Here is a 27,541-nt window from a genome sequence, read left to right as displayed (position 1 = left end):
TAATTACTCCCTTATTATAAATCTACTCCACCTTGGGGGATTCCCCTAAACATTTGACCAACACAGTTCCCACTTCGAGTTATTGATCAATTCGCTCTCGTCCTACCATAAGCTTGCCGTCCTGGTTAGCTCAATTGGTAGAGCGACTGCTCCGGTGTAGCGGTGGTCCTGGGTTCGAACCCCGGACCAGGACGAATTTTTCTTTAACTACGAAGTTTCTGAGAAAGCTGTATAGCTTTCCTTTGTAGCCGTATGGCTGCGCTTGGGTGGATGCCAATGAATAATTACTCCCTTGTTATATAATATGGACCCACGTAAATACGAGGTTCAATTTGGGCACCGCAAAAACGGAAAAAAAAATTTTTAATCTGTGTATAATCTATGTAAGGAAAGGCAGTCAGCTTGAAGACGTCCCGAAAGTCGCGGAAGCCGAATACAACGCATGTAGCTCGAGCGCCAGGTACAGAGGCACTACGCTCGCGCCCACACTATGGAAGTGCCCGTAGTCGGAGCTTTAGTAATGTCGTTGTCGGGTGTCTTTCGAGAGGCCCTTGTCAGAGATATCTTTCCACAGAAACATGTGTTTGGTACCGTCGAGCGCGTTCAATATCCCTCATTTCTAGAAATAACAACCAGCGAGCTCCTCGGGAATGCTGGCACAAAACGTCCGTGATCCAACTGCACAGCGTGGCTGGAGAGGCTGGTGTCTGGCGGCAGTAACTGCAGGCTCCCCCTACCTCATCCAGACCATGCGGCAGCGCTTGATGTGGCGTTGATGCTTTCTGCAGCTATGATTACTCTCCTTTTAAACCAGCTGACTCTCCTTTTAAACCAGCTGATCGTTGTTTTCACGGTGCCAACACCACGCGAGGTGCTATTGTAGTGGTTGTCATGAGGTCAGGTCATCGTAGTGAAATGGCGTCGAAATCAAAACTACCGACCTACACCAACACTACATAGCGCCCCCTCTCGCTGGAAGCGTGATGGTGATGGCGCTTCAAAATAACAAAACCAGAAATGTGGATTTTGGCTGGAAATTGTTAGCATCCGCATATAAGAGGTCGAAATTTGGCATGCTAAAATTCGGGAAAAAAAAATATCTCGTATTATATGCTGGTTTTTACAGTAGTGTCAAAAGTCTCCTACTCATTTATGCAGTCAAGGTATGCACAAGTGCAATTTATAGCGGTGTTCGTAGGATTCTACATTTGCAAAGCAAACAATGTTTTATGCGAAATGACAAATTTTTCAAGACATTTTTCTTTTCAGTTCAGGAGCAGTAGCATAACAAATTGTTACCTACTTCTTTTGGTATATTCTACGTGTTGTTTAAGTGGGCACCCTGGCTTTTAAAAGGAAAATTTTTATCAGTGAAGTCACAATTATACAATCTTCAATGTCATTTATTTCATGCAAAAAACAAGTCTTAGTGCACTTATGCAATACGTTATACAAGTCTTTTGGAGAGAGAATTTAAGAAAGTTTGCTGTAGATAACTAGCTGAAATGCATGCCATTGGTTTGTCTTGGCATCAAGGAATGCAATAAGGGTAAAATTATCAACCTGCCCATCATAGAAGTTGAGTTATGGAGTTTTGAAGTCGCCAGTTCAGAAATGGCAACAAAAGTTCGTATCCCTGTTTCTTGAGTGGCAACTTAAGAACCTATAACTCAAGGCACATCGATAATTTTACCCTTATCGCATTGATGTCATGAAAAAGTAATGCCATGCATTTAATCAAGTTCCTTGCAGCAAAATTCTTAAAAGCTCTCTCCAAAAAATTACATAAAGTATTGCATAAGCACATAAGGGCTCATTTCACATTAAATTATATGATATATTTAGAATCAGCACAAAAAAAAATACATGTTACCTGAAAGTTGCACAACTGTAACTTCATTAATATTTTTTTTTTCAAGACCAGGGTCCCCCAATCTAAACTTAGTGTTTAAGCATAATACCGTATAAACGCCTGTAAGGGCCACACCCGTGTATGGGCCGCACTCGTTTTCCCCAAGGAAATGTTAAAAAAAAATAATAAATAAATCCGTTTAAGGGCCGCACCCGAATTTTCCATAGCCCAGGCGGGAATAGCCTTCTAAATGCACGCGCGTGGCCTCCGCGATCAGCTCCGGCTGCGAGCAATGGCGCACTTGATCGTGGAGGCCACGCACGTGCACAGGAGCTTCCAACTGCCATCCATGGATGGCGCCCCGAGGTCGCAGTCATCATCATCGTCAACTTTTTCTTCCGCCGCGACCTCCCGCTATCAACATCGGCATCAGTACCGCCAGCTCCAGCCTTTTGTTGCTTTTGTGGCAGGTTAGCATGTTCATCGTAGTTGTGGTGGTTGTGGCTTTTGCATGCTGCCACCAAGCGTTGCAGTTTTAGCACAATGGGCAAGCACCCTAACAGCTACATGGCTGGGAGTTAGCGCTCGAACACGGCAAGCGTGTGGCAGCAGAAAATTCGACTTGGCCAAGAAGTGCATCCGATGATGGTGCAACCAAAAGGATGCATTGAGAAACACAAGCTGCAAAAAGGGCGCTTTCCGGGGCAAGCCGCGCAAGTTTTCCGAACTGGAAGAAGAGCTGCTCTCTTATGTGATGGAAGTGCGGAACAACGGCTACACGTTGACAGCGGACATGTAGCACGGCTTCTTTTGGGATCAGCGTGCACCAGAGCACAGCACAAGCTCAGAGTCGAAATACTCTGCGAGTGACGAGTGAACGCAGTATAAATGCTGCCCATTCCCTGATTGGTATGTTTTCACATCTAAAAAATGTTTTTTTTCGCACATCGCGTATATGGGCCGCACCCCAGAAATTGACCAGCGAATCTGAAAAAAAAAAGTGCGGCTGTTACACGCGTGTATACAGCAGGAATAAAATTTTGCACGCTCCAATTAAAAGGACAAGCTGGCAGCAACACCTTTGGTGGTATGGGTAGTTTGGAGCTTAGAACCTAGATGGAGCCACACGCCCAGTTTTTCTGAAACGGTCAAACAGGTTTCGAGTGTGGGAGGCGTACACCTTACGGAGTGGATGCAGGACACACAATGCATACCTGCATGAAAACGTCAATGTGTTGCGACAAATACAACTACACTATTCCGGTTTCCACATCAAATAGTTCCCGACCATGATAAATGCTCCTGTTATACCACACAACCACAAGAAATGAGAGTATGTAAACACTTCATGCCTTAGGCTTGTTAATGCCATTATTTTTTAAATTTGGTGCTACACATCAATATTTGATGTCATTATATGTGCATCATAGTGACGATAACGCCTACAAGACAGCAAAAAAAAAATAGTGTTCATGAGTATAAAATGATGTCAATGTTGTCCAAATGTAATACAAAATTATTTTGGAGAAAATGCTGCTGTTCTTGGTTGACAAGCCTAAAAAGTTGCACACAAGATCGTGTGCCAGCACATAAGCCAGGAGTATCTCTCAGGACTGCTGGTAAAGATAGTGCAATTTCCAGTAAAAGTGCAGTAGAGGCATCTCACTGAACTGAAAGCTATGAATCAACCATCTGCCGCTTGAGGGGAGTAGTTACTCGCAAAGTTACGATTTTCTGAGAGTAGAACGGGGACGAGAGCACGCATTTCCCTGACTAATGAGTTGCGGCGAACTCAGTAAATTGCGAATGGCGGTAAAGGTAATGACATTAAATTGCCGCATGTGACACAGCGTGAATACCATTAAAACGTAAGGTAGCAGGCACTTGATGGCATTAAATTTGTATGTAAGGCGAAGGTATTGAAAACCTGCATGTTACTGTTGTTTGGGTGTCTATCTATGATTTGAACACATTTTTTTGGTCTCTATTCCCACTCGCGGCATTTCCGAAAACAATGAAGCACTTGCAGAATCCACCTGCAAACGACATGTGGAAGACAAGGCGAGTAAAACACGTTTGAGGTCTTTACGATCTCCTGATTGGCTGAGGTCTGTAGCTCCCATAGTGCTGTGAGGAATTGGCGACTGCTTGCATGACGTCTCGTCACCGGGTAAGGCACTGCACTGTGTATCACATCTGCTTGTAAGCGCATTAATCTTTGCTTCCCAGCACACATGTGCCGACGTTTCCTTTCATGATAACTCTTCCTACCAACAGTACTACCCTCACACTACCCTCTCACCCAACGTGGCTTTATATACTGTCACCGACAAAACAATTGAAGAACACAGACCAGGTTCTAATTAGACGAGATGGGCGTTCCTGACAGCAGGGAGCTCGAGCGAGGAAGACGACAATCTTCGAGCACCTCGAATGCCCAAGGCATGGCAAGTTCCAGCTAAGACCGTTTGGTCGCGGTACGGCGCCACTGACTGGTTTGTACGGTGGCAATACGGTGCAATAAACGACTGCTGTCATTCGTTCCCTCAACAAACACGTACTAGAGTACATCACTTGCTTAGTCATGATGACTGATATACACTGGACACAACGCGGCTGCAGCTTTGCCACAGCTCGGACGGGGACAGCGTACCCTGGAGGTCGTGCTCGGTGTAGTACTCCTGGGAGTCGTCGTCATCCTCGTCCTCGGCGCGGCTGCCCCCCTGGGTGGCGCCTGGCGGCCGGTCGTGCAGCAGCGGCAGGTACGGGATCACCGTCATGGAGCGCAGGGGGTTCCCGTTGCTCCGCTCAGGGATGGCCACGTACTCGAGCAGCCGCGGAGGCTTGCGCCGCACCCAGTCGTGGCGACGCACCAGCTGCAGGCTGAGCCGCAACTGCGGGTCCTTGTGCAGCATGCCGCACAGCAGATTTCCCAGCGCCGGCTCCACGTCCTCCGGCAGCTCAAAGTGGCCTCGGCCGATGCTCTCGAACAGCCGGTAGATGTTGTCCCCCTCGAAAGGGTACTTGCCCGTCGTGATGTTGAAGCTGCACCACACGGGAGACGACAGCTAGCTGTGTACGCGACCAGAAACACCCACGCAGGCTGCGACAGGGTCCCCAAGGTCTCCTGGCATTTATCGGTTAGCACACTTCGAACACTTAAAGAGGTGGAGACACCAAATTTTGAGGCTATAAAAAGCCTGCTATGGGATTCCTCTGTACACAAGGGCACTCACAGCCAGGTGTTGGACACTCACTCTCACAATCTAGACCCATTGATAGTGCCATCAACGCTGATGTCACTACGCTGGTAGAGTAACCAACGTTTCAGCGACGTCATACCAAAATACAGTGGCGTACGATGAGCGGGGCACATCCACAGCCGCAGCCATGTGAGCACAGTTGATGCACCAGCGGGCCGCATTTGCTGCGAACCGCCCCTCACTCGGTTAGTTGTTGTCAACGTATTGCCGAACTAGCCATGCTTACTGGCGTTTTGCAAAGTGCTTCGCATCCTCACGCAAACCCACGAAGGCTATATTAGCGCACGATCATGCGATCAAAAAAACAGTCGATGTCCTCACTGAATCCGATTCATCAAAATCCAAGCTGCTGGGACTAGCCATGCCATTGTATAGCTTTCATGCGCTGGTCACCACGTACGTGAGAAAGCAGACGATGCAGCAGTAGGTGCGTCACAACTTTGTGGGCCCACGTGACCAGGCAAAGTAGTTGAGCGTCCAGATAGTGACGTAACTGTCCAACTCGGCGTTCAGAAACCAAAACTGAAAATCGTTTGCCTAAAAATGTGATTTTAAATTAGTCACTGTGAATATATGAACCTTCGAGTGTGTATCATGCTTCCTGGAGGCATTAGAAATGTTTGAAACAAAGAACGCACCAACCACAAATTTGGTGTCTCCACCCCTTTAAGTAACTACTGTAAAAATTTGTCAATTTGGAAATCGGAATGTGATTCAGACCACCAGTATGGTCTCGACCAACGCTAATGTGAATCTATGCAGACGGACGCTTGCTAACTCGGACACTGTGGGTCTCGCACTAGGCAGACTCCCGAAGCAAGGCTGTGTTGGAGTCATAGCGGCATGTTAAGTGACCGCCGAAATAATCCTCCTCAAACCTGAACTGCACTGTGCAGTGTAGCCTGCCCACCAATGATGTGCATGTAAAGGCAGGCACGACAATGATCGATAGGCATCATCTCCGAAAATCAGCCTAATTGCATAGTTTCAGTTTTGCTTTTGCGGACACTCTCAGTTGCTCTTTATGTTAACAAAATGCAAATAGTTTGGATAAAGCTTTTCCGTGTCTTCTTTGCAACCACGTCTTCGACTTCCTCGTCCCTCGTCCCTCCTCCGGCCTGACCATGCTACCTGAATTCCAACAACACCAGGAGGCGCTGAGTGCTATTGCTCTGATTTTCAGAGTCACTGGAAAAATTTCAAATGCATCGCAATCCCTCTCACCTCACCAACAGATCTGGAAGGTATATATATAGCTACCGTAGCCTGACGCTCTCAGCATGACAATCACATCCATGGTGCCCTGTGTATCTGCCTTCACTATGTTGTTGATTATAAATAGCAAATAAACTTGTTCATAGTTGGCAGAGCCAGCTTCACTGACATCATGTACGAACACTCAGAGCAAATAGAAAACAATGATTTCACAACTCATTTGAGTAGCACCTTGAGCACATATGCAGCTCCTGGAGGAATAGCCCAGAGACTTTGGAAGGGCACTGCTCCATGCATCATCATCATTATCATCATCAGCCCAACTAGACCCACGTGCACGAGCAGACGTAGGGGGAAATCCAGAGAGGGTGCAGAGCCATGAGTCATGCATACATACAGGGTGACGCCCGATGACCAGACGTCCACCATGAAGCCAGAGAAGGACTCCAGGCCGTTGGCTATTTCCGGAGGCTGGAAGGCTGGAGAACCCTGGCTCGTGTGGCATGTGTCGTCTACGGCAAAACGGTCCAGTGCCTGCACAAACACAGTACGAAGATACACTGTGCTAAAGACCAAAGAGAATCAATCACCTTCAGTAATGCCATGCAGAGAAAATTACTTGCTAGGCTGACCCGATACATGACGCAAAAGATGCAAAAACTATAACTTTCTGTACATCAGTAGCCTGGTTAATGCATGCCCTGCAGGGACGCACTCGTCCCCTGTGGTTCGCTTCCCCGCAGTGCACCCTCAACTCGTCCCCGGTGGTTAGCTTCCCCGCAATGCACCCTCCTTAGTTGTGTTACTTTAACAGGAGAGGGCGCTGACATCGCAGCGACACTAGCGCCACAGATGGCATGTTTGCTGCGCGCACGCAGGGGAGGGACGGTCCTCTTCTGCTTGGGGCCGGGGAAGCGCGTTGATGTTCAGCGCGAGGCTCCGGTCTTTGCCGGCTGGCGCGAACCCTCGTGGGGAGGAACGTTCACCCCGCATCTTGTCCTGCCCTGCCTCGGAGTTTTCCTCTTCCCTAGTGTGGGCAAACATTCGCTCGTAACCGTGCTGGTGAGTCGGACGTCCTCGATTCCTCAGCGCATTTTGCTGCTAGCTGGCGTTATTGTTGCTGTAGTAGCAATAAATGCCTTGTTTGTGTCAGCCAGTGTGTCGTTCCTTTGTTCTCTCAGAGCAAGGCCCACCGTGGTCAGCGTGCGCTCGGTCGCGTACGCAATCACGGGGTGAAGTCCGGGTGGTTTTGAACTGGGTCAGCCGCGGTTAAGCAGGGAGAAAGTATTTGTGTCCCCTATTAAAACCCCAAAGCCCCCACCACAAGCCCTGTGCCATAAACCGAATGATGCCAAAGCATACCCTAGTACTACAACTCAATGATTAAGGTGGGTGCATGTACACTCGCCGTTAGAAGTAAATGGAAGGCAACCTTGTCGAAAAAATTTAATTTCTTTAAAGCATAATGGTCCATGTTTGATGGTGCAGAGTGAAATTCGCACAGTCACAATTAGGCTGCACAAATGTATTCAAGTACGCTTACGTTCTACATCTACAGAAGTCCATCAAGCCATCAAATCACTCAAAACAACTGGTGCAGGATTAGGTTCTATTCAACCAACTAGCGTGCTGTCCCGTCGGTTTCCTGTGTCGCTGTCCTTGTGTTTCCACGCTAGTTGCAATGTCGCAGTCATTAACGAGCCCTTAAAGGAGATCTGTTCGTGCAGCTGCAGGATCGAATCCCAGTCATAGATACTGATTCAATTCCTTTTTGTCCTTTTCATGGTTTGACCTCTGATTCAGCCGAAGGTCAAATTTACACGCTCCGCGATTGAAGCCAGAGGTCCCGTAGTGAAGCTTCCGATTCAGAAGACAGGGAACAGCAGCTCACCTCGGCCACACCCAAGTCTGAGATCTTAAGCGTCTCGCAGTTGGTGAGCAGCAGGTTGCCAGGCTTGATGTCTTTGTGGACGATGCCCTGGCTGTGCAGGTACTCCAAACCATCCAGCAACTGGCAGAAGTAGCTGCACACAGAAAGGGTACGCTCAACGTCAAAAATTAACGCGACTCCTAAGCTCGTCCCAGTGCTACCGTGTGACAATGGATTTTCTTGAGCCAAGTTACCAGGTAATCAAATTAAAACTGCCCCCTAACCTCTCAGGCAATAGAAATTCAAACATGTACAATTATGTGGATGCTTTCATGTGACAAAAACTGAGCCCATGGAGGTAAGAAATAGTGACAACTAAAAGTAAACACTTAGTACAGTGTTCCTAATTCTATTTATTTATTCATTTATTATTAGTACCTCAAATGCCCCTTGGTGTGGGGTATTACATGAGGGATGGGCATAATGTTCAAGTGAAGAGTGAACAGTGGTTCAATGGCAGTCTTGAAGGAATGCGGGTCGAATTGGTGCACGGCGTCGACAGGCAGTTTGTTCCAGTCCCGAGCGGTCTGAACAAAAAACGGACGAAGATGGGCTGTGGTCTGTGCTGGGGGCGGATAGACGGCTTTAGGATGGCTGGTGCGACTTGATTGTCGGTGAACTGGTAAGATTGCTGAAACACTGAGTGGCGTATGGTAGAACTTGTGAAAAAGGCACAGCCTGAAGATGCAGCATCGCTTTTCAAGATTAGTCAGATTAGCCCGTGATTTGAGTGCAGTGACACTGGAATGATTGGAGTAGTCTGAGAAAATAAACCTTGCAGCGCGATTTTGTAGAGCTTCGAGGGTGTTAGAAAGATTAGCTTGATGGGGATCCCAGACTGAGCATGGTATTCTATTTTAGGTCTGATAAATGTAAGATAAGTAAGTGTTTTCACGAATGCAGAGCACTTTAACTTTTCAGCACTAATCAGCACTTTATCTTTTCCCAGTGTTTACACGACGTAACCACTTTACCTTCCCTGTCACGTTGCTCCCGCTCTTTTTACTTACGTTCTACATCTACAGAAGTCCATCAAGCCATCAAATCACTCAAAACAACTGGTGCAGGATTAGGTTCTATTCAACCATCTAAAGTTAAGCTCACTACAGAAGACATATCCCCAGTTCTGGCCATTATAAGTAACAAAATGTTCATAATTCTAATTCAAGACTAATTTAAGACTAAGTTTAATTCAAGACTTAACAACACAGATTTTTTCCCCTTTTTCTGAAAACACATTCGAGAAATGGCCGACTCCAATTACGTCCCATGGATGCAATGAATGATGGCAAATGAATGGTGCGCAAACACCATTTAGTGTATTATTGTTTTTCACAAAAACTGTGCAGCTTGCTTCACCTCGAAAACAGAACGGAAAGGAAAATAAAATGATAATTGTCTGCAGCCAATTTTTTTTCAACAGCAGGATTTCTTTATACAAGATCTGAGTTCGTGTCCAACGCAGGGCAGACAGCTAGCTGCTGGGCATTTCACAATGGCGCACCACACACATACCTAAAGGGTGTTTCACGTAAGATGCTCTGCAATTTTTAAAACTACACTTTTTCAGTTAGAAAAGTGCTTTTTTTTTAGCGTGGCACTGTCAGCAGTGTAGAGCATCAGAATATCATTAAGACGTGCTGACTATTAGGCTGGCCACCTAATACTGAGTATTTAACTTTTTAGCCATTACTGTTAGTCTTTATTTATTGGTGGGCGTCTACCTCACCGTAAGTAATATTGATGTCAGTGTATGGAATTTTGAAAAAGCAGCGTTGTGGCCCAACAAATTTTGCCTATATCGCTTCAGAACACATGCACTTTTGAAAAGCTTGCAGGTAAAGCAACTCTTCCAGTGCACGTAACTCACCGAAATTACCAATACTGGCTAGACCGCAGTGCTGGCGATGACTGTGTTTTCAAAATTTTAAGAACTGATATGGATATTACTTTCAGTGGGCTTACACGCTTCTCAACAAATATGGAGACTAACAGTAATAGGTAAAAAATTAACTACTCAACATTAGTTAACCACCCTACTACTTAGCATGTATTAACTGTAACGCGTCATACCGCTGACAATGCTATGCCGAAAAAAGCACTTTTCTAACTCAAAAAGTCTATTAAGGCAAAAGCCTTTAACGCCTCATCATTGTTGGCAGAAGGTTGTCTGCAGAAGGTTGTCAGCAGAGGTGCCACGCTTTTTCTAGTCAGACCAGAAAAAAAAAATCTTTGTGCACGACGGCATTCGAACCACCACCCTTCCGTTCCGCAGCCGAGCGTACTAACGGCTACGCTACTTCCTGCCAACGCATACGTAGTTCTCCTTGTCTAGGACGCTGGGGAGTGTTTGCAGAAAGGTGTAGAATCAGACGGATGCCTCCCAAACGCCCTCCAGTGTCTCCAGCATTCAAGATTCACAAACAGTTGTGTACTTAACATCTTTACCACACATCAATGACACAAGCAGCAACACCACGCTAAAGGCTTTCGCCTCACTGCACTTTAGGTCAACAAAGTGCCCCCCTGAATTTTTTCTTTAGAAACACTACCACACCATCTCAGAAGAAACACCCTGTATATGCCTCAGTTTGCAAGAGATGTTGCAGGAAGCCAAGACATCACGCATCAGGCAGCCCGTTAGATGCCACTGATAGAGGCGGTGTCTCTGCGCCATTTCCAAGTTGATGAAGCGGCGATTAAGCGGAGTGCATCCCCACCTACCCGTGAGCCTGCCACAGGGGCAGCCGGTGGTCGTGGGCGCTGTCCAGGAGCTCCTGGAGCACGGCCACGCAGTACTCCATCACCATGTACATCTTCTGCTTCTGCTCACTGTGCAGCACCTCCACCAGCTGGATCACATTGCGGTGGCTCAGCTGACGCAGCAGCTGGATCTCCCTGCACAGTCACAGCACGGCAGTGTACATCTCGGTCTTCTCCGTGGGACGACTGACGGCGGAAAAGATTAGCTGGTTATGACAATAAAACATGGTGCTGGGCTAGTTGGTAATTCATACTTGGTGGGAAGACAGCGAAAAAAAAAAAAAAAACGACAACCACAGGGGAGGACAAGACACAAAAGAACGCTAGCGTTCTTTTGTGTCTTGTCCTCCCCTGTGGTTATCGTTTTTTTTATTTTTTTCTTTTTTGCGCTGTCTTCCCACCAAGTATGGCTATGACAAGCGGGTGATCACTTCCATACGGGTTGTCCATTGTTAGCAAGAAGTGGCCGGATTCTTTTCGAATTAAGAAAACAGGTTTAATTTAAAACTTAAGGATACAAGAATGAGATAACTGGATTATTGAAACGTAGGAGGTTCGGCGGATCTGCAGAGTTGAGAGGGCCTCGCCGACGCGTCTCGTATCGTCGGCGCCTCTCGGTCGTCTCTCTCTCATGCTGCAGCGGTGGGGCTTTTATAGCCTGAGGAACGGTGGCCCCTCCGAACTGGCCAATCCAAAGGCGGCACTCCGAAAGGACCAACCAGCGACCGCGCGGCCAACCGCTTCAAATTTGCCGCGCGCGCTGGCGTCCGGGGGAGGAGGAAACGGCGCCTCGCTGTCTGGCCTCTTGTGACAAGTCCAGACGTGTTGGTTGAAGATACTTCTCCTTACGACTCCGCTGCCGTAAGGCGCAGCATCGTGGCTTGTCAAGGGGGACGCTCGTAGGAGAAAGTTAGGATGCGGGGCGCCTCGTGGTCGCTGAGCAGGAGCGTTAAATGTCGTGTGCTGGCGTGTTGGGGCCGCGTGGCTCGTAAGATATGTGAATGCTGACACGGCCTTCCCAAAATTTGCGCCTGTCCTCAGGCGCACGTTGTCGACAGCAATTCTTCGGCGTGCTGGGCGTTCTTCCCCGCGTATCTTGTGGCTTGCGTCCAGCTCGTTCGAATACGCCTTCGCTTCCATCTAGGGAGACGATGCGACTTGTGCGAAGTGCCGTGTTTGTCTTGTTCGTTTCGTTTCTTGGTCCAGGGAGTCGGGCTTGTACCGTGATGCTCACCGATACGACTGCGTCGTCGTTTCCACCTGGGGACCTGATGCGACTTATGCGGACTGCCGTGTTTGTCTCGTTCGTAACGTTTCGTGGTCCAGGGAGTCGGGCTTGTTGGATCGTTCCGCATCCTGCCGCGCTTTCGTCGCGGCGCTGGCTTTATGGATGAGCCAGCTCGTCTTGGCAATGGCTTCTGCCTTGTAGTAACTGTAGCAGATGCGAAAGGTGCGCCGTGTCGTTGGAGGCACGTCTCGTGGCCAACTCGTGTCGGTAGTGGCTGCTGCACCGTAATATCCGTAGCTGGGGCGCGGGGCCCGTCGTGTCGTAGGGAGCCCGTTCCGTGGCTCGATCTCGGTGACACCGGCTGCTGTACCGTAGTGTCCGTGGCAGGGGCGCCGGGTCCGTTGTGTCGTTGGGAGCCCGTTTCGTTATCTGCTTGCGGTGACACCGGCTGCTGCACCGTAGTGTCCGTGGCAGGGGCTCGGGGTCCGTCGTGTCGTTGGGAGCCCGTTTCGTGGCCCGCTTGCGGCGACACCGTGTGCTGCACCGTAGTGTCCGTGGCAGGGGCGCGGGTTCCGTCGTGTCGTTGGGAGCCCTTTTCGTGGCCCGCTTGCGGCGACATCGTGTGCTGCACCGTAATGTCCGTGGCAAGGGCTCGGGGTCCGTCGTGTCGTTGGGAGACCTTTTCGTGGCCCGCTTGCGGCGACACCGTGTGCTGCACCGTAGTGTCCGTGGCAGGGGCGCGGGTTCCGTCGTGTCGTTGGGAGCCCTTTTCGTGGCCCGCTTGCGGCGACACCATGTGCTGCACCGTAGTGTCCGTGGCAGGGGCGCGGGGTCCGTCGTGTCGTTGGGAGCCCTTTTCGTGGCCCGCTTGCGGCGACACCGTGTGCTGCACCGTAGTGTCCGTGGCAGGGGCGCGGGTTCCGTCGTGTCGTTGGGAGCCCTTTTCGTGGCCCGCTTGCGGCGACACCGTGTGCTGCACCGTAGTGTCCGTGGCAGGGGCGCGGGGTCCGTCGTGTCGTTGGGAGCCCTTTTCGTGGCCCGCTTGCGGCGACACCGTGTGCTGCACCGTAGTGTCCGTGGCAGGGGCGCGGGGTCCGTCGTGTCGTTGGGAGCCCTTTTCGTGGCCCGCTTGCGGCGACGCCGTGTGCTGCACCGTAGTGTCCGTGGCAGGGGCGCGGGGTCCGTCGTGTCGTTGGGAGCCCTTTTCGTGGCCCGCTTGCGGCGACACCGTGTGCTGCACCGTAGTGTCCGTGGCAGGGGCGCGGGGTCCGTCGTGTCGTTGGGAGCCCTTTTCGTGGCCCGCTTGCGGCGACACCGTGTGCTGCACCGTAGTGTCCGTGGCAGGGGCGCGGGGTCCGTCGTGTCGTTCGGAGCCCTTTTCGTGGCCGACCCGTGTCGACAGTGGCTGCTGGTCCATGCTGTCACTCGTATCGTGTGACACTTGTTGTTGAGCAAGAAGCCTCCGCAGATGATCTCTCTCGGCCAGCAGTCTCTCGAATTCCGCCTTCTGGGCTTGGCGGCGAGCGTTGTCGTCCATGATCCGCGTCACGATGTCGTCCTTGCGGCCGCTGCACGAAAGTCCTCGGCATCGAAGCTCTTCCACCAGTTGCCGTTTCTTCAAGGTGGTCAGTGCGTTGCGTGCTGCCGATGCCAGAAGGGACAGGAACTCCAAGCTCACCGTCGGCGTTCTGCTGGGCTCCACGTTGTCGACTCGGTCTTCGTTCAGGGGTGACGCCTCTGCAGATCCTGTCGACTGCGCCATGTTAGCAAGAAGTGGCCGGATTCTTTTCGAATTAAGAAAACAGGTTTAATTTAAAACTTAAGGATACAAGAATGAGATAACTGGATTATTGAAACGTAGGAGGTTCGGCGGATCTGCAGAGTTGAGAGGGCCTCGCCGACGCGTCTCGTATCGTCGGCGCCTCTCGGTCGTCTCTCTCTCATGCTGCAGCGGTGGGGCTTTTATAGCCTGAGGAACGGTGGCCCCTCCGAACTGGCCAATCCAAAGGCGGCACTCCGAAAGGACCAACCAGCGACCGCGCGGCCAACCGCTTCAAATTTGCCGCGCGCGCTGGCGTCCGGGGGAGGAGGAAACGGCGCCTCGCTGTCTGGCCTCTTGTGACAAGTCCAGACGTGTTGGTTGAAGATACTTCTCCTTACGACTCCGCTGCCGTAAGGCGCAGCATCGTGGCTTGTCAAGGGGGACGCTCGTAGGAGAAAGTTAGGATGCGGGGCGCCTCGTGGTCGCTGAGCAGGAGCGTTAAATGTCGTGTGCTGGCGTGTTGGGGCCGCGTGGCTCGTAAGATATGTGAATGCTGACACCATCATCATCATCATCATCAGCCTGACTACGCCCACTGCAGGGCAAAGGCCTCTACCATGCCTCTCCAATTAACCCTGTCCTCTGCCAGTTGCGGCCACCGTATCCCCGCAAATTTCCTGATCTCATCCGCCCACCTAACTTTCTGCCGCCCCCTGCTACGCTTGCCTTCTCTTGCAGTCCACTCCGTTACCCTTAAGGACCAGCAGTTGTCTTGCCTTCGCATTACATGCCCTGCCCAAGCTCATTTATTCCTTTTGATTTCAACTAGGATGTCATTAACACGCGTTTGTTCTCTCACCCACCCTGCCCGCTTCTGATCTCTTAACGTTACACCTATCATTTTTCTTTCCATAGCTTGCTGCATTGTCCCTAACTTAAGATGAAAAATAGGTGGTGAACTAAAAGCTAAACCTAAGCAGCTTGTTTTCCCGGTGCTTGAAGGGCAGTAGAGTCAGGCCGGAATGAAAAGCAAACGCACATATGCCTTACTTTTGTATTTTGCAGCGAGAGATGCCTTTCCAGCCGGTTTATGAATAAGCACTTTGGTAAACCGTATACCCGGAAACATGTATCGCTCCAGTTTAACACTACAGCTGAAAGTGCACAGGTAAAATATTTTGTTTTGTTCATATGCGTTTTCTTCATATGTTTATGTTTCATATGTTTATGTTTCATATGTTTATGTTTCACCTGTAATACTGCACAAAATTAATCATCTAAAATATGGCCTCTGGTGTCAGTGTGATCACTTCTGCAAAAAGAAGAGTGGGAATTAAAATACCCTACCACCAGACATGGCTCTGGAAGCTGCTTTAAAAGCACTTCTATGTTATGAAATGGCTTGAAATGACGCTTAGATGTGGCTTGAGATATACAGAACATATTGCGATTGTTTTAAAACGAAGAACGGTGATGACAACTGGTTCATATTTGGCTTGGAGTTTGATTTGACACATTGCAATATCTATAACTATAATAACTGTTATAGTTATATAGTTATATATAGTTATAACTGTTATATAACAATAACAATAACTATTATAGCAACACCTCCCAAGAGCCTGCTTGCCTGCTCATGACCATGGCGGAAAACTGTACTTCTTGAGAACATTCATGCGCCAGGGACCTAAATTTATTTCCTGTATGTCTAACACAACATGGGAGGGCGAGATTAACATTTCTTTTATATCGCTATATAGTTATTTAAAAGTCCCCTACAATTCCATTGTACAACGAACCCCATCTTAGCCTAAATGCAAAATGTGGAAAGCAAGGTTATGTATCTTTGCAGCACCATGACTCAGGGCTTGTCTCACTTTGAGCCGTCCCAAGGAGCTTAGCGCCTCTGAAGAGGCGCTGGAGGATCGTGAAGAATGTATGCGTATGTTTGTGCTTGACCTCCCATTTTGGGGAGAGGCCCCTTGAGGACTGCTGACCCAGGGGGCCATGTAGAATGTTTTGCCTGCTGACCCAGGGGGCCATGTAGCATGCTTTGCCTGCTGACCCAGGGGGCCATGTAGCATGCTTTGCCTGCTGACCCAAGGGGCCATGTAGCATGCTTTGCCTACTGGCCCAGGGGTCCATGTAGCATGCTTTGCCTGCTGACCCAGAGGGCCATGTAGCATGCTTTGGAAGTGGCGGAATAGTGAGCCAGTTCAACCAGGTAACTGGAAGGACCTGCCACACACTCGCTGTGTGTGGCCTGGGCAAGTGCTAAACTTGGTGTGATGCACCACCTCACGCACCACATTGGCGAAATTTGTTTTTGTGGTAATGAAGAATGCGGTTTTGGTAAGGTAGAGTTGTCTGCTGGCTTCCTTAAATGTGAGGTTTCCTTTTTTTTTTCTTTAGTGTTATAACCTATTTCTCATTCTTCCATGAAGAACATGAACAGGAGTTAAGCGGGGTGCTCCCCTTCACAGTATGTGCAGCACAGTGCCGCTTCACAGCTGTCATAAGCACGTTCCTTTGAGGTGCATGTTGCGAAAGTTTGGCAGCCATGCCAACTCTACGAGGCATGGCCGTATCTCTGGCATTTGAAGCACCGTCGAGGGTTTGGTATATATGATCAGACATTTTCATATACCCACTTCTACTTGGTTTATTGGTTTATTGGGGTTTAACGTCCCAAAGCAACTCAGGCTATGAGGGACGCCGCAGTGAAGGACTCCGGAAATTCCGACCACCTGGGGTCCTTTAACGCGCACTGACATCGCACAGTACACGGGCCTCCAGAACTTTGCCTTCATCGAAATTCAGCCGTCGCGGCCGGGATCAAACTCGCGTCTTTCGGGCCAGCCGCCGAGCGCTGTAACCACTGAGCCACCGCGGCGGGGCCCCACTTCTACTGAGTCAGGGAGTGTGCTTGAGTGAGGACTAGGTGCTTAGTCGCTATTTTTTTGTTTTCTTTTGGATTTTAATTCGATGAATGTTGATGACATTTTGGTCTCTGAGACCCCCCATCGTTTCTTCCTCTGTGAGATGGACACAATCATTTGCAACGACTACGCCACGGACTGTGTTTAAGGATCTGTGAGCAGTGACTGAGACAGGGATGTCTACAGTAGACATTATGCTGGACAGTTTTGGATGTTAAACATTATCCCTGAGCTCAATAAGCCATTGTCTACCTCAATTGAGGCAGCATCAGTTTATCAGCAATTGCAGAGGAGACTATACGACCGCTGAACACAGTTGAGTGCAATGCTATGTGGAACACACTATCTCTGAGGGTGGACAAGCGAGTGAGACATGTGCGCCAAGCCACGCAGAGGTAGGCATGAAGAATAACTTTTAATGGAGTGACATAAACATCACTGCCCTAGTAAGCTTCCAGTTCAGCAGGAGAGGATTGTCACGGAAACAGCGGAGCAAGCACAGTTCTGAAGCAGCCATACACTGCACTGGCACGTCCTTCCAAGCTAAGCACTGGACAAACCCATTAAATTCTTTATATTTCTCACAGTGACACCAGCATAGGAGACCTTCTGTAGGCTAAAATGTGTTCGCATCACAGTTATGTTGTAACTAGAGGTTGGAGTGTTTGTATTAAACTGAAAAAATTTTTTAAAAATGTGAGAAGTACACCGAATCTAAGTTTTCAAATCTGGTTTAAGGGGGGACACTGGTCTTGAAAAGAAAATTTTATTAATTTAGTCATAGTTATTAAATTTTCAGGGCACATGTATTTTTGTGCGCTGATTCTAGGTATGTCATTTAATTTCATCTAAAACAATTCCTTGAGCACTTATGCACATTTTATGCAACTATTTTGCGGAGAGTTTTGAAGAAAATTTGCTGCAGGAAACTTTCTGAAATGTATGCCATTGGGTTCTCTTGACACCAAGGAATACAATACCTGTATCAGCTGACTACTGACCAAGAATGGCTGTGCATCAACTGCCTGAAGGTGTCGCCACCACTGCAGAAGAGGGAGACACACTTGGCCTGACATGCTGTGAGCACTAAAACTCCACAAGCACACTACACATGCACAGTAAGCAGGGGGCTCTGACCCACCTTTGCACGTTCTGCTCGCCATTGGGGATCTTGCGCAGCTTGCGGCGTTTGAGGATCTTGACGGCTCGCCGGCAAAGTGTCTCTGAGTCGAGTACCTCCTTGACCTTGCCGTACGAGCCTTCGCCCAGCACATCCCCCATCAGGTAGCGGCCCACCATCTTCGGTCGTTTCTTCTTCGCCTTGTAGATGATGTCCTGCAGGCACAGCGAGCGAGTGAGGTAGCACTCGGAGAGGAGCTGAAGGGGTCAAGAGCGACTTCACGGCATGCTCACACTCAACTACTACTTAACCTGAGAGACAAGAACGTGTAGGCCATTCTCAGTCACACTGCTCCAAGCAATTCAATGCCTTGCTGCAGCTTGCAGCAATGCGGTTGCATCAGTTGGTGGGTTACTTCAACCACTAGTGTTATCCACTTATCTACAGGCACTAACTACAAATAACTACTCTCTGCATGTGCAGTCATGTTGCGATTTACATGAGCACACTGCTGTCAACAGCAGTCACCTGCACTCCACGTACCCTACACACCTATCACATTCTTTTCGACGAATGGCAAATGGGATGGTCGATCAGCCAGGCGTGCATCTGGACACGCTCTCGAGTAACTCTGGCATCCGCTCAGAGCAGTGACAATGCCTTTCAAAGCAAGGTATGAGAGAGATCAGCCATCTGCACTTTGGCTAACTTTCTTCAGAAACCCTTTCCTGTGCACCTCATTCAAGGCAGGAAAACAATCCTTCCTTTCCACTGTTCAAAATGTTGCATCAATTACAATACCAATCAGGAAGGGCGTTCTTCTGGACAATGTCGGTTTTTGTCCCAATTCAAGCCTACATTTAATCTTTGTGGATTGCGCGCAACATGTTGACAACACAGCGAAAAAGACGAGAAACCAGAATAAGAACGACACAGGACAGGCGCTGACTCGCAACTAAAGGCTTTATTTTCTAAAACCTTCTTATATGAAGGAAACAGGTAGGCATTCTGGTTCCTCGTCTTTTGCGCTGTGTTGTCACCATGAATCTTTACCAACTAGCCCAGTTGAATGTCTTGCTAAACCAGATTGCAAGCAAGCACTTCATAAAAGCTAAAAAGCATGCCGTACACGCCCTAATAGTACCACGTGACTGCTGTACTACTGTGGGCAAAAGTAAGAGACTGTCTTTTTAAGTTGCGATCTGTACTACTCTGTATGGAGGCGCCACTTGACAAAGCATTTCTGGTGTCGAGACCGGCGCAGTTGGCCCATCTCGACACCAGAAGTGCTTTGTCAGGTGGTGCACGTTCACATAGCGGCACGGGTCGGAATTTGGAAGGAGGGTTCTCTTCCTTTTACCCACGATGGTACATACAAAGCTATTGATGGCTAGATACAAATAAAAATGATAGAAAATTAATGTGGCCAATGGAAGTAAGAACACGGAGAAAACACACAGAGGTCACTGGTACAGATTACAGGTGATCTATCTGAAAGTTTTCCACTAGATAATTCCATTTCCAGATAATTCAAACAGCGAATGAAACACATGTACACCATTTACGACATGCGGAAGGCAAGGTATGTTTCCAAGGGCACCTTCTTGGATCGCAACAAAGCTTTTGGCCACAGGACATGAAAAAAGAAACGAGTGAACACAGGAACATTGCTCAGCACCTTTGATTTCACTGGTTTAAATTACACACTGCATGAGCAGGTGCCACAAAGAAATTTACGAGGGGCGCATCTACCACGGCAATGATCAGCAAGCATGCAAGAGTAGCTGCGAGGATAAAACAAAGAAAAAATTTATGAGGTGCACTAAAGTCTCCTTACGTGCGGAAATGCGAAAGCTGAGCATGGTCCACCCCCTGCGCTATCTGCTGAGCCAGCAACGTACGTTGCAAGGGGGTGTTTCAGTGGGTGCCGCATGATGGTGCTACAACTGCCCGCCAAGCATGGAGAAAATTTACCGCAAATGGAGGAAATTTGGTACTCGCTTGATTGCGACATATGTAATTAACATGCTCATAATTACTAATACAGGCCTTAGTACATATCTCGAAGATACGTTTTTAGAAACTATGCATTCACTAGACGCGACTTTACTCAGCTTCAAATGTTGAAGCGTCATGGCGGAGTGGCAGCGCACCCGTCTCACACGCCGGCGGCCCGGATTCGATTCCGACCTAGAATCCAATTTTCTTTTCTTATTTTATGGTAGACAGTTCAAGTGGACACTTTTACGGACATCCTCCGTCTACCACTTCCGTCTACACCACTCATGAGCCAAGAAAGGCTTTTGCCTTAAAAAGAAAAAAGGCGGAGATTCTTGTAACGAACCTTGCAGCTGCAAAATGAGTACCACTTACAACCAGATGTGCCAATATGATGCGTGTTTGGCAACAGAAGCTCAACTATTAGTAACAGGTCTAAAAGGACCACTCTTGCAGCTAGGCCAACCAGGAAGGCCAGGCACCGTCAAGCTAATGAACACAGCTGCAAGGACTTGGACGACAGTGAAGTTACATCAGTAACCGAGCACCAAAGGTCTACAGAAAGCTTTATGTATGTCATTAGGTCACTGCCGGGACAACATATCGACAAAGTCTCACACCACCAGTTTCATATGACAGGAGAAAAAATTAGGAGACACTTTGGCAACTAAAGTGGTGCAAGGCGAAAGCCTGAGTACAGCATTTTGTCATGAATGTGGTTGCGAATGATGATTCAAGTGTCCCAGCAGACAGATGACGCGTCCATTGGCTGTCTGCTTGTGTCACTGATGTGTGGTTAAGATGTTAAAGGTGCACTGAAGAGGAATCTGAACCTGTCTTTTTGCCGTGGGAACTCGATCTACACGTTCCGAGCTTTCTTAGAAACTGCGATTTACTGCCCTGTGTGGCCGATTTCCCCAATTAAATCGAATTAACGTCTGGCTCCCGCCTTTTTTTTTTTAATTCTGCCTCGTACGGTGGGCGGAGCCGACCAACGCGTGGAGCGCCTTTCACCCAGTCCCGTGGCGGCTTGCCGCTCTGCCATCGGCGGAGTAATACATAGTAGTCCGTAGTAGCAAATAGTCCGCGCGTATTTTTATTTCTTCGGGCTTATTTTGCGGCTATATTATCTGCGAATGAAACTATTTATTCATGGAAACCTAAAAAACAAAATAAAGCAAAAGCAAAGCCTCCACGGGACTGGGTGAAAGGCGCTCCACGCGTTGGTCGACTCCGCCCACCGTACGAGGCAGAATTAAAAAAAAAAAAGGCGGGAGCCGGACGTTAATTCGTTTTAATTGGGGAAATCGGCCACACAGGGCAATAAGTCACTATTTCTAAGAATGCTAGGAACGTGTGGATCGAGTTCCCGCGGCAAAAAGACATGTTCAGAATCCTCTTCAGTGCACCTTTAAGCTTCCCCTCTGCGACAGCGTCTTGCAACATTGCCAGGGAGTCCACAGAACACCCTTACCCCTTCCCTCCACGCCTTGCTGGACAGTAAATTTGTTTTTAAGGAAAGGAAATGTATCTCTCTCTCTCTCTCTCATATCTGGGTGTACACCTGAACCTGGGTGTACACCTGAACCTGGCAGTAAGGGAAGGGAGGAAGATGTGAGTGAAGAACACCCTATTAGCTAGGTGCCTTTGTTCATTCAAAATCATTCAGCTGGCATGGGGGAGTGGAAGTGTGCTACTCTGGAGACCCTGGTTCATACTAGAGCTGTGCACGGGCCGAAAATTTCAGCCCGCACCCGGCCCGAGCCCTACACTACTGACGGAGGCCCGGCCCGGCCCGACACTGAAGAAACCTAAGCCCGCCCGGGCCCGGCCCGTGTTAGTTAAGGCCCGGCCCGGGCCCGGCCAGACCTGCAAAACTGAAATTGAAGTGACGATGAAACAGAAAGAGATAATTTCACTCTGGTGACTGTCGGAGGCACTCGAATGGTCACGGAGGGGGCGACCCCAATGAGTCGCCAGCGACATGTTTGATGCCCGATTTCGCTGTCCTCAGTGACGAATCGAGTCGCGCGACCTCCTTGCATTCACGTGACGGCAACTAAACTATGCGCCTTCGCAGGTAACCATGGCGAGCAAGAAGGTAACGGTCACAACACGTCGTTGTTGCCACACGAGCGAAAATCCTGTTGTCCCGTACATGTGATAATGACCCCCCCACCCCTCCCACCCGGCCCCCGTCAACGCGTGGCGGAGGGTAGTTTTGCGAGTGCCTTCGGTTCGACACACCTCACCTTCCTTTGTGCAGTGTCATTTGGGCTCGTGAGACCACTCATGTGGAGATTAGTTCCGAACCTTGCAACAGTAGGGCGGCTGGAGCCACGCAGGAGCAATCGCGATCGCGAAGCCCAGCCGGCCCGTCCGAGACAAATATACCGTGGCCCGAGCCCGGCCCGGGCCCGGGTGAATAGACTTCCGTAAGGCCCGAGCCCGGCCCGCGGGCCGGGCCGGGTACGGGCTTTCGGGCCGGCCCGAGCCCGCGCACAGCTCTAGTTCATACCCCAACTGGACCAATTTCGTACTCGGTTTTATTGATTTATGTGGTCTGACTAGAAAGGTTAATTAGGCTAATTGATATTTAGATTATTGTAATTCCATCCATCATGTTCTGTCATTCACCAGTCAAATGTTGGAACTGTCTAGAATATTCAACAGAATGTATATGAAACATGTAGAACAGCTAACTGGGTTATCTGTTTTTCTAGCCAGCCTCCTATATTGAAGTGCTTCTCTTGTTTTCTGTTTTTTTCTTCTCTTCTCTTATCTTTTAAGGCCCCTCTGCTGGTGGTGGTGGTGTTGCACTTTCCTTTTCCTCCTCCTCTCAGTTGCAACAATGATAGTTAAGCATGACTTGCACATTTAGTGATACTAGTTAATGCATGGTTATATGATAGTTAATGTGACCTTAACTAGTACACTGATTAATTAGTGTTACTTAAGGTACGCCCGCAGTGAACAGTCCCACATGCCACTTCTTAACTAAATGCTACTAACATGGTCACGACAGTATGAGAAATTAAAGGCATTCGCCTTAAAATTCGCCCGCACTGACGTCACAACCATTTCGACCAATCTGAAACTCTAATTTGCTAACAGGCCTTGGTCACGACAGCATGAGCCATTAAAGGCTTTCGCCTTAATGAAGTCTTCAGTTTGAGTCAGTGTCCCAAAATACCAAAACGCCAGGATTCAGTCTCACCTGCGAGTTGACACGGTAGAAGACCAGCGGCCCTTCGTCGTCGTTGAGCCATCGCTCCAGCGGCTGCCCCTCGTCATCAGGCTCAGTGTAGAATGCGTCCGCATCCAGGTCCGACACGGGAACGCATTCTTCCACTTCCTCCATGCCTGTGACCCATAAAAAGAACCATGATCCGACGTGTACGCACCACCACTGCTGTACTACACCACCCTACCATTCATGCATACATCAGATGTTCCAATCATTGCTGTTTCTCAGAATGACAAGTGAATGAAATGAACATAACAAGAGTGTTTTGTCATCGCAGATTCACTTTTCCTCACATTTAGGCTTTAACACGGTTCACTACTATGTTAACAATAAGGAACATTTCAGTGGTCAACCTCTGTGCTTGTCATATTTCAAGTGCACCGACTTGCAACTGACATGCTCATGCTTTTTTCATGCCTTAAACCTTCAAATACCTATGCGCCAACCTACTATGTAACTGAAAATTGAGCGTGGAATTTTCAAATAAACCAAGAAACAATGAGTCTAGACAAAAACGGCAGTGCCCTTTGTGACATGAAGCATATTAAGTTTTGTGATATTTCTAGGTGGAAAGTGGTCAAATGTGAATGAGAAAAATTACACATGGAGGGTATAAGCAAAGCACAGCTGGTGCATATTTCAGTTCTTGCAAAGCTTCACAAGATGATAACGTCAGAGCCTGTCCCACCAGGTATTTCCCAGTATGACCCAAACCAATGAGGCAGAAGCAGTAAAGGTAGTTAAGGCTAAAGCACCCTTCAAATCAAAACATAGATGGATGAAAGGTGCGAACAGTGAACTGGAAACGCAGCTTGGCTGAACTGCTTCATGGCCTGCCACAAGCCGCCAGACTGTCACATTTACCCCAAAGAAAAGCTGCAGCGCACAAAACCTAAACTGCTCACACATGGAGTAAGTCTGCCATGCTGTATATGAGAAGGGTTATGCAACAGACGACCCCCACAGAGCATAGGTATATAAAAAAAAAAGAGGGGCGGGGCGGCTCCAATGCCAAAAAAGTAACAAATCGGCAAAAAAATCAGCCAAAAGCATGTAAGTGTAAATTAAAGGAAAAAAAAAAAGAAAACAAAAAGTCAGAAGCTTCAGCAATGAGGGCCACTCGTGAACAGAGCTTTTTTTCCCCCAGTATTCTCAATTTTTCTGCCATATTCTAATTTCTAGGACCTTTTTACGAAAGGCTAGCTGTTGACATAGGCAGGTGTGACTGAATATCGAGAAATTATTTGCGATCCTAGATCATCACAGAGTGAAAAAGGGAGAAGGAATGATGTTTCTCCAGATCAGAGGGTGCAATCTTTGAGCCTCGTGGGCTGCACGACAAGGGTTTGCGGCCAGAGTGTCTCAGACCCCTGCCATGAAAGGAAGCCAAGGCGCAATGGCATGCAAAATAAAAAAGACGTCTGGGAGCAGCACTGGTGTTCTAAGACAAATTATGCATCACATTAAAGAGAGCCATGTTATCTTTCCACTTTGCTCAGATGTTATGGCTGTATTCATCTTAATACAGCGCGATACACAGGACGAGAGAAAGAAACAAGAGACGACACGAGCGCTCGTGTCGTCTCTTGTTTCTTTCTCTCGTCCTGTGTATCGCGCTGTATTAAGATGAATCCGTTCCAACTTGCCCAGTTTTCTGTTCTAGTTATGGCTGTATCTTGGCAAAGGCTGAGCTACGCACTGGTATGTTCGAAGCGCTTCACTGAACTGCAACAATGACTGCCAAGCGAGCCAGAATGTGTGACACTACACACAACACTTAAAGGCCACACACAGTCTTTCAACTCTGAAGCCTAACGAATTTCTGGCTATGGTGCAACCAATTTCGTTTTTTGGCCACAAGTTTACTCAGCAAACAGTCCATTTACCACGATTATTTGAAACGTAATTCCAAGCATGTCACATCAGCATGACAGTACCAAGGTTGCAACAAATAAAGGTGGCTAAAACTGGTCAGATGCTTTCAAAGAGTACACACATGCTGCACTAATGCCTCACGCCTTTCCACTCTCAATGAAGGTGGTATCAGTCAGACAACAAAGTACACAGCTGAAGACGTGACCTAAAAAGGCAAAACCTAATATTTGTGCTTTGTGTATAAACGCTTCTCTTTCTGGCTTATTTTTTAACGACAATACACAGTAATCGGCCAATAAAGTTACAAACACAAAACAAGTGCGTGACCCATGTAGAAACTGAAATTTACTAAGCACTAATTAGGCAACTTCCAGAAACCACTACATACGGCGAATGCATGATAAAAACTAAAAACATGCCCCAACACAGAGGTTACTGGTATAATAGATCTAGTTGGACCACTCCACTGGTTTAAGGTGCAACGTACTAAAGAACCCACCGACATCTAATTTATGGCCACAAAGCCCATTTAACGATCAGGCAAACAGTTCTGTTTAGACTGCACCCTATTATGCAAACGCACCAAGGTTAGGGAGAAATAAATAACTCTGTCCACCTGTGTCTGCAAAGAAAACGCACTTCAAAAGTACACACTGCTATTGTCAAAATCTTGATCCTTTGTCAACATGTGAGCCACATCCCTGAAAACATGCATGGACTTTCCTTCATGTGATGCACCGATATACACAAAAGAAAGCCTAAGACATGTAGGGGCAATGCAAAGCTCATACGAGACTTTCATCTTGAGCACCACCATTCCTTACAAGAGCTGACAGTGGCCACTTATACTGCCTACATCTTTTTTTCTTCCAACTGTTACAACAAAGGTGGCGTACAACGCTTTTTTCCAGCCAAGCAGCCGTCAACAAGCCTGTTGACAGAGTGCTGACACTTGAACCCATGAAAGCTTAATCGCACCCGCAGCAGCGTTATCATCTTGCATGAATAAGGACCTCGCCTCCGAGACTCGCTCAGTATGCCCGAGGCAACGTTTTCATGTCAGGGTGAAGAAGCTAAAGGACACCTACAGCTGCAAAATGACACTGCGATGCAAAGCACGTTTGACATTTTTCGACACTGCGGTTTTCGCGAAAGGAACCGAAAGTGACAATATACCGTACACATGTGCGCGCAGCTCGATTCAATGTCTTCGAGGTAATACGGCAAAGCGCGTGGAAACATGGTCTCCACTTGTTCGACGTCTCAGGCTAGCGGAACTTCTCAGCGACGTTTTTTCCTCCTGGTCCTCCGTACTTCTATTCTTCACTCGCAAGTAACCATTACGCTTCCTCAGCGTATCACGCAAGAGAAAACACAGGCAAGGACGACTCTCGCTTCTCACGGCAGCCCGATAGCTCACACTTTCGTCGACAACTGAAGAGGAAACCTCGGAAATGCATTAGGACGGTGACAACCGTCGAAAGAACAGGCCAACCGCCGGAGAAAGAAGACGGGAATGTTCGAAATCTCGCGAGAGCGCGCCACCATAAACACTGCACGCGTGATTTGCTCGTGCACGCGTGTAGTTTCATCCGCGAAACGGACAACACTGAATCAAATGTGCTATGCCCTTGGCTCGGTCCTGCTGCGTACGTTTAGGCCTCCCTCGCATCTTATCCAGCGTAATGACGCCCGAAATTCCTACCTGGAGTTCTCGTAAACAGAGTCGTTAGAGCGAAACCACAGCAGCCGGCATCCTTGACAGTTTTCCGCGACGAGAGCGCCTTAGGTCAGATACCGAGCGCGCATATGAGCGCCCGAACATCAGATCATGCGGCTCGGTGACAGACAGGTGGTATGAAGTTCCGGTAGGCATTAACGTTGCAGATAGCTAGCCGGCAACAAGCGCGCTAAAAGAAATCGGTGCACTGGCCCAGCCCACGGACACGGACAACCACGATCACACACCACCCGACGGACGGACGGACGGCAGACTCGGAGAATACGGAGCATTGCTATTTCGCTGGGAACCGTGAACGTAACAGCGCGTTTATTTCGACATGATCGAAGCTCACAGGAGGCGACGGCTGGAGCTAAAAGAGTTTGCAATAAATCAAAAATATAGTACTATTCTAGATAACTCAGACACAAAAAATGCGGCGAGGACGAAGTTCGTTGTCTCAAAGCGGCAAATTCAAAGCCTACTATGAGGCTATGTTCAAACACACGCTAAGACAAGTGTCGTCAGAGCACGTTGTATAAGAATCGATGAGTTCTTTGAAAATTGGTTTTTGAGGAAAGGAAGTGGCGCAGTAATTGTCTCACATATCGGTGGACACCCGAATCGCG

At 48.4% G+C, this 27,541-nt stretch overlaps 1 protein-coding gene across 4 annotated transcripts in view; it reads right to left on the bottom strand.

Moving 5' to 3' along the window:
- Positions 1 to 27,187, bottom strand: part of Lkb1 (Lkb1/serine/threonine kinase 11) — a 33,030-nt gene extending 5,843 nt beyond the window's left edge. The window contains exons 1-7 of one of the 4 annotated variants that reach the window (XM_089572331.1): positions 26,898 to 27,187; positions 23,288 to 23,433; positions 18,094 to 18,287; positions 10,985 to 11,158; positions 8,222 to 8,354; positions 6,728 to 6,864; positions 4,506 to 4,897 (exon numbers count right to left, since the gene is read on the bottom strand). In XM_089572331.1, coding sequence (XP_089428457.1) covers positions 4,506 to 4,897; positions 6,728 to 6,864; positions 8,222 to 8,354; positions 10,985 to 11,158; positions 18,094 to 18,287; positions 23,288 to 23,431 — 1,174 coding nt within the window. In that variant the 5' untranslated portion in view covers positions 23,432 to 23,433; positions 26,898 to 27,187. Of the gene's footprint in view, positions 1 to 4,505; positions 4,898 to 6,727; positions 6,865 to 8,221; positions 8,355 to 10,984; positions 11,159 to 18,093; positions 18,288 to 23,287; positions 23,434 to 26,373; positions 26,878 to 26,897 lie in introns of those variants that run through there. The other 3 variants (XM_089572330.1, XM_089572333.1, XM_089572332.1) reach the window with 3 other exon arrangements.
- Between the last annotated feature and the right edge of the window lie 354 nt (positions 27,188 to 27,541).

This window comes from Amblyomma mixtum, chromosome 2 (assembly GCF_055824585.1).
Source record: "Amblyomma mixtum isolate Tamu chromosome 2, ASM5582458v1, whole genome shotgun sequence".
In the NCBI taxonomy this organism is placed as follows: Eukaryota; Metazoa; Arthropoda; class Arachnida; order Ixodida; family Ixodidae; genus Amblyomma; species Amblyomma mixtum.
The sequence above is the reverse complement of the archived record's forward strand: the minus strand, read 5'-3'. Positions and strand labels throughout refer to the sequence as shown.